This window comes from Synchiropus splendidus, chromosome 2, assembly GCF_027744825.2.
Source record: "Synchiropus splendidus isolate RoL2022-P1 chromosome 2, RoL_Sspl_1.0, whole genome shotgun sequence".
Taxonomy (NCBI): Eukaryota; Metazoa; Chordata; class Actinopteri; order Syngnathiformes; family Callionymidae; genus Synchiropus; species Synchiropus splendidus.
Window position 1 is genome coordinate 16,877,658 of NC_071335.1, and position 7,495 is coordinate 16,885,152.

Here is a 7,495-nt window from a genome sequence, read left to right on the forward strand (position 1 = left end):
CTAAGCCCAGTTTTGACAGCCGTGACTCTTACTGCGAACTTCCAGACAGTGATCAGGTTTTTCTGCTCAGTCAACTTTCATAAGAATGCACTTTCATACAGATTCTGCTTTCATCATTAGACGAGGACAAAACACGTCACTCGACGCCAAGCTCAGGTAAGCATGTATAGGTGACCACATAGCATGCCAAGGTGGAGCAGAGCACAGATGACAAGAATGTCTCCACTTCTGGCCACACAGGTGACCCCTCCCATCCTGCCACGATGAGGATAAAAGGGCACTGAGCGATGGGCTCTGCATCTCAGTCCTCATCAGCTCTCCCAGGCACTGAGACCCACCGAGCAGACCTTACCATGGAGGTGTTCAGATCCAGCAGCATCAGAAGCTCATCTAGCAGCTATGGGATGGGAGGTGGTTCCGCCCGTAAGTCCTTGTCCGTGTACGGCGGCGCTGGTGGCTCTGGAGTAAAAGCCTCAGTGGCCTCCCGCTCCTTCAGCTCAGGAGGTAGTGCTGCTGGCTTTGGTTATGGCATGATCGGTGGTACGACAGGAGGCTTGGACCTCCATGTTGGAGCCAACGAGAAGGCCACCATGCAGAACCTGAACGACCGTCTGGCCACTTACCTGGAGAAGGTGCGCAGTCTGGAGAAGGCCAACGCTGACCTGGAGCTGAAGATTCGCCAGTTCCTGGAGAGCAAGACCTCCCCCTCTGCAAGAGACTACACAGCTTTCATGGTCACCATCACCGACCTGCAGGGAAAGGTATGTTTACTGATGACGGAAACACTAAAAAGCCGAGTGAACCCACGTAATGAACGTTTTGTCTACACAGATCCAGGATGCCACCAGGATCAACGGTGGAATCTATCTGGCTATTGACAACGCCAAACTGGCAGCAGACGACTTCAGGACCAAGTGAGTCACCTGGTCCTCAGGTAGATCAAGAGTTTTGAGGGTCAACACGTTCATGTGTTTGTTTCTCTGTCATGAAGGTATGAGAATGAGCTCGCAATGCGCCAGTCAGTGGAAGCAGATATCGCCGGCCTGAAGAGGATGTTGGATGAGCTGACCTTGGCCAGATCAGACCTGGAGATGCAGATTGAAGGCCTGAAGGAGGAGCTGATCTTCCTCAAGAAGAACCACCTGGAGGTTAGTTTTTGTCATGTTTGCCTTCCTCACTTTATTTATCTGTTTATTTATTATATTTACTGTTTATTTGTTTCTCATGATCATGTTCTTGACAGGAAATGGCCAACCTGAGGACAACCATGGGCGGGCAGGTCAACGTTGAGGTCGATGCAAAACCAGGTGTTGACCTGAGCGCTGTCATGCGTGAAATCCGTGAGCAGTACGAGGGTGTTGCTGCAAGGAACCAACGAGAACTGGAGATCTGGTTCCAGACCAAGGTGAGATCACCATTTCCAAGCTGCCAACTTTAATACTCAAACTGACAGTTCTCCTGCTGCAGACAGAGGAACTGAACAAGCAGGTGGCTATCAGCACAGAGACCCTCCAGACCTCCAAGTCAGAGATCTCTGAGGTCCGTCGCACAGTGCAGAGCTTGGAGATTGAGCTCCAGTCCCAGCTTAGCATGGTAATTCTGAACGTTCCAGCTCCTCAGCAAGCTTCCACAGTCCTCACAGTCATTGTTGCTCACTTCAGTTGCTTGGTATCTTCCTCAGAAAGCGGCTCTGGAAGGAACTCTTGCAGAAACAGAGGCGCGATACTCCATGAAACTCCAAAGCCTCCAGATGCAGGTGACCAGTCTGGAAGAACAGCTGATGGGTCTACGTGCCGACATGGAGAACCAGAGCCAGGAGTACAAAATGCTGCTTGACATCAAGACTCGTCTGGAGCTGGAGATTGCTGAATACAGGAGGCTGTTGGACGGAGAGGCCAAGTAAGAGAAGGAAGCTGGGTGCTGCTGCAACCTGCTCTTCAAGTGAGCTTTTTCAATAATCACACTTCTCCTCTCAACTCCAGGTCCACCACCAGCACCACCACCAAAGTGGTCATCGTCACTGAGGAAGTGGTTGATGGAAAGGTGGTGTCCTCCTCAACTTCTACCACCAGGAGCTAATGTGTCTCACAGTGACCACAGGAGAGCGACTGAGGCTGAGCACCGTGACTTCAAATCCAAGAGTTCCATCAATAAAATGGATTGAATAAAGGTTTCTGAACTCACAGGCCCCTCTGTCCTTCTTTTCTATCTCAGTGTTCTTTACTTCCTGAGCTCCACAGGTGGCGCTGTAATATTTCAAATATTCGTAATAATTCAATGAACATGAACATGAAACGACAGTGCAAAATCACAAAAAGTAAAGACAAGTGAAATATTCTGGTCAGGTCAATTTTGTCCGAACTTTGAACATATACTCCAACCTGCAGAAAAATCTGCAATTTCTTAGGGAATCTTAGAAACTCTCGCTTGGATGGCATTCTGGGGCTCTGGGCTGGCTCTGGCTTCTACGGGAAGCTTGGGTTTTGAGGCTTGGATGGCAACGGGAGTCAATAAATGCTTCCACAGAGGAAACAGTTTCCCTCTCACGTAGGACGGGTGGAAGACGCGGGCCCCTGGGACAAACTGGACAAGTATAGGCCACAGTACAAACACAAACCTTTCAGAGTCAGTCGCTCCTCCGGAGTCAGTGGCATTCTCCCCACCTGCTTGGGCTCAGAATGATCCTCTGGAGTTACAAACTCTGGGTAGATGATAGATGATAGATAGACCCTGCCACATGGGACGTCTCTCTCGGAGATGCTCTCGTTTTATCTATACAAATGGCTAATATAATTGGCTCCTCCAGAGAGTTCAACTCATCCCGGAGTCTTTGCTGATCCCAAATATTGTGGGCCAGATCGCTAGTGAAAGCAGACATCAGAGCAGGCTCGTTCCATCCCGACTCAGCGTCTTCAATACAGAAGCGGATGGAGTACTTAGAGACAGATTCTTTCGGAGAATCTTGTACGAGCGACATAAGGCGTCTCGAAGTGCTAGGTCTGATCTTAAAAGGAGCAGCAAATACTCACCTAATTTCTGAGGAAAATAGTCGATAACTCCCCAAGGGAGGAGAGTCTGACTCCCAAAGAGAGACTGCCCACTGGCTGGCCTTATCAAGCAGGAGGTTCATGGTGAAAGCTATTCTGGCACTTTCCATCTGGAAAAGGGACGGATGTAAATCAAAAACTAGAGAGCTCTGGACAAAAAAATTTCTGCAGTAGCCCGGCTTATGAGCGTAGACCTCCGTGGGGATGGATGGTTCACGTACGCTGGCATCAGGGTGAGCATGGACAGCTGCAGAAGCTGATGCAGGAGCATCACCTCCAGCGGGTGAAGCCGACATGCACTCAAGGGCAGCTGAAATATTCTGCAGCTGCTCCAGGACACTCTGGTTCGCCCTCTTGAGGGTCATGATCTTGGTGCCCTGTATGTCCCAAGCCTTTTGTAGACCAGCAACAATAGCTGGGTCTGAGATCTGGCCAGATGGTTCTGTCACGGTGGCTCAGGAGAACAGACCCAAACACTAAGATCGTTGCTGATGAACAGAGGGCTCGAACAACAAGGTTAAATTTAACAAGTTTTAATATACAGACAACACAGAACAACAGGGCACAAACAGGAAACGAGGAAACTAAGAACGTTGCCAACAAAACACGAAGCGGGGGAAACACTCAGGGACGGGGAAAAACCTGTAACAGAAAATAGCCTAAATAACAGGGACAACCAAAACACACTTGGATAAACTCACAAGACCCAAACCACGAAAAGCGCTCGGTGGTGGAATAAACATACACATACAAGGAAGAAAGCACACAAGAAAAAACAAAAGATGAGCTCTAGAAACTCTCACACAAAGCATGAGGCTAACAGTAAAGGGCAGAAAACAAACGAGGAAGAAACCAAGAAGGCGGCAGAGAAGACACACACGCACAGTCGAAAAGTTATCAAATACACGAGGAAACAAAGTCTACAGAGGATCTTTACCGGTGGACGCAAAGTAACCATATGGCAACACAGACTGGAACCAAGGTTTTGAAATCAGTGGAGCTTGATTCGCAGATGGGTTCCAGCTGTGCTGCTGTGAAGGTGGACATAAAACAGGAAACAACACACAAGAAAACCAGAAATATAAAATAAAAGCACACAAAAGCTGAACACAACAGAACGGTTCTCTTGGCCGTTCACAGAACTGAGGAATCAATGGATTTGAGTGTGAAGTGTGGAGTGGAGAAAATGAACACCTATGAAACTCAGTTTCCATGGAGCTAACGCTGATGCCTCCCTCAGGCAGTGTTTGGAGAGAATGTTGCAGCACTGATCAGCAAGCTCTGCTGGTCTGAGGCTTATGCAGAATGTCTGACTAGATGACATGGGTGAACACAAAGGTGCAGGCACCAGTTCCTGCAGCGTTTTCATGATGCGGAGCTGAAGCCAAAACTTTTCCACATTGGAGGCTTGTTTCAAAAGAGGTTTTGTTGGCTCCGATACCATGTAAACAGGCCCTCAGTCCCAATTCCAGAGTTGGGTGTTAAGCCATTTGAATTCAGTGGAGCAGAGCGCCAACCAGCGAAGCTCTACTCTAGCGCAGCGTCGCCTCAACACACACAGCTGCTGACACCCTCAGACATTAGCGAGTCCATCGTCTCTGATTGGATACTTAAATAAATGTATTGGGGGTCGACTGTCACGAGAATACGAGGAGATGAAAAGTTCCCTCCTGAGTGAGGAACCTGCTGACGTCACACACACACAGAACTGAGTGGTATCTGCCTTTATTTCACCAGTATGAAACACAAAATCACTCTTTTTGGTTGGAGACTGAATTCAATGATGTAGACAAGAGAAACACTGTTGCATCATCACTCACTATCAGACCTTAGCAGTGATCCTGTAATGTAGCGGTGGAAAACTGAAGAACTGAATCAGACCTGGGCAAAGTGCGGCCCGGGGGTCAAATATGGCCCTTTAACTGAATTTATGTGGCCCTCCTGGAGTCAGAGTAAATGTGTAAAACTTGTTGTTGTCTCTGACTTTTTTGTCTTGTGCATTGTTCTTTGTTCATTACGATGCAACTGAAACATAACTCGTTTCATTTTTTGTAATTGTTTGTCCTTTCCACTATTTTAGGATTATTTCTTCTCCCTTAAAATACATCAGAATTGAAAGTAAATTTTGAAATGTATGAGACACATTGAGAATCTTTAAATGGAATGTATTATTAAAAAATGTTAAGTGTAATTTCATTATCATCACTTGATTTTTGTTTTCAAATTTAAGAAATTTAATTGCCCACTCTGAACTAAAAAGTTCCTTCAAAGTTTGCTTTGAATGACCTTATTGGAGCATCATGTAGCCACTGTGTTCTGTTGATCTGGAGTCTTTATCTCTCTCCTGAGCTGGGAAACCTGACTAGTAAGTGACGCTCAACATGATGTATCCATTTAGTTATTTGGACCCTCCAGAAGGTGATCAGGTTTTTCTGCTCCATCAACTTTCACATGAATGCAGTTCCATACTGGTGCAGTTTTCTTTGTCAGATCAGGAACGACCACATGACTAAGTCATTGACCCCTCTGGTAAATACCCTCTGACCACATAGCACATGTTGATGGAGCACAGCACATACATATGTGGAATGTCTCCTCCTATGACCCCCCCAGGTGACCCCTCCCATGCAGCCACGATGAGGATAAAAGGGCAGTGAGGGCTGAGCTCTGCATCTCAGGCCTCATCAGCTCTCCAAGGCACAGAGTCCCACTGAGCAGATCTTACCATGGAGGTGTTCAGATCCAGCAGCATCAGAAGCTCATCTAGCAGCTACGGGATGGGAGGTGGTTCCGCCCGTAGGTCACTGTCCGTGTACGGCGGTGCTGGTGGCTCTGGAGTAAAAGCCTCAGTGGCCTCCCGCTCCTTCGGCTCAGGAGGTAGTTCTGCTGGCTTTGGGTTTGGCATGGGAGGAGGTGCAGCAGGAGGCATGGACCTCCACGTAGGAGCCAATGAGAAGGCCACCATGCAGAACCTGAACGACCGTCTGGCCACTTACCTGGAGAAGGTGCGCACTCTGGAGAAGGCCAACGCTGACCTGGAGCTGAAGATTCGCCAGTTCCTGGAGAGCAAGACGTCCCCCTCTGCAAGAGACTACACAGCGTTCCAGGTCACCATCGCTGACCTGCAGGGAAAGGTATGTCTATCACATGAATAGCTCAGGAATATTTCCTCCCAGCTTGAGACCCACACAAAACAACCTTCCCCTCACACAGATCCAGGATGCCACCAGGATCAACGGTGGAATCTATCTGGCTATTGACAACGCCAAACTGGCAGCAGACGACTTCAGGACCAAGTGAGTCACCTGGTTCTCAGGTAGATCAAGAGTTTTGAGGGTCAACACGTTCATGTGTTTGTTTCTCTGTCATGAAGGTATGAGAATGAACTCGCCATGCGCCAGTCAGTGGAAGCAGATATCGCCGGCCTGAAGAGGATGTTGGATGAGCTCACTTTGGCCAGATCAGACCTGGAGATGCAGATTGAAGGCCTGAAGGAGGAGCTGATCTTCCTCAAGAGGAACCACCTGGAGGTCAGTTTTTGTCATGTTTCCTTTCTTGAGTTTATCAGTTTTTTAAGAGTATGTTTGTATCTCATTACCATGTTCTTGACAGGAAATGGCCAACCTGAGGACAACCATGGGCGGGCAGGTCAACGTTGAGGTCGATGCAAAACCAGGCATTGACCTGAGCGCTGTCATGCGTGAGATCCGTGAGCAGTACGAGGGTGTTGCTGCAAAGAACGCACGAGACCTGGAGGCCTGGTTCCAAACCAAGGTGAGATCACCATTTCAAAACTGCCAACTTCAAAACACAAACTGACGTTTCTTCTGCTGCAGACAGAGGAATTGAACAAGCAGGTGGCTATCAGCACAGAGACCCTCCAGACCTCCAAGTCAGAAATCTCTGAGGTCCGTCGCACACTGCAGAGCTTGGAAATCGAGCTCCAGTCCCAGCTTAGCATGGTAATTCTGAACGTTCCAGCTCCTCAGCAAGCTTCCACAGTCCTCACAGTCATTGTTGCTCACTTCAGTTGCTTGGTATCTTCCTCAGAAAGCGGCTCTGGAAGGAACTCTTGCAGAAACAGAAGCACGATACTCCATGAAACTCCAAAGCCTCCAGATGCAGGTGACCAGTCTGGAAGAACAGCTGATGGGTCTGCGTGCCGACATTGAGAACCAGAGCCAGGAGTACAAAATGCTGCTTGACATCAAGACTCGTCTGGAGCTGGAGATTGCTGAATACAGGAGGCTGCTGGACGGAGAGGCCAAGTAAGAGAAGGAAGCTGGGTGCTGCTGCAACCTGCTCTTCAAGTGAGCTTTTTCAATAACCACACTTCTCCTCTCAACTCCAGGTCCACCACCAGTACCACCACCAGAGTGGTCATCGTCACTGAGGAAGTGGTTGATGGAAAGGTGGTGACCTCCTCAACTTCTACCACCAGGAGCTAA

General features: G+C 48.5%; 2 protein-coding genes across 2 annotated transcripts; both read left to right on the top strand.

Annotated features, from left to right (window-relative positions):
• The first annotated feature begins 318 nt into the window (after window positions 1-318).
• Window positions 319-2,183, top strand: LOC128753431 (keratin, type I cytoskeletal 13-like). Its single transcript, XM_053855128.1, has 7 exons — window positions 319-761; window positions 832-914; window positions 992-1,148; window positions 1,244-1,405; window positions 1,468-1,593; window positions 1,682-1,899; window positions 1,983-2,183. Exons 1-7 carry the CDS (start codon window positions 354-356, stop codon window positions 2,077-2,079), a joined length of 1,251 nt encoding a protein of 416 aa, XP_053711103.1. The 5' UTR covers window positions 319-353; the 3' UTR covers window positions 2,080-2,183.
• Window positions 2,184-5,815: 3,632 nt separating this feature from the next.
• LOC128753446 (keratin, type I cytoskeletal 13-like) lies at window positions 5,816-7,495 on the top strand. The gene is made up of 7 exons (XM_053855159.1): window positions 5,816-6,181; window positions 6,261-6,343; window positions 6,421-6,577; window positions 6,660-6,821; window positions 6,884-7,009; window positions 7,098-7,315; window positions 7,363-7,495. Exons 1-7 carry the CDS (start codon window positions 5,825-5,827, stop codon window positions 7,493-7,495), a joined length of 1,236 nt encoding a protein of 411 aa, XP_053711134.1. The 5' UTR covers window positions 5,816-5,824.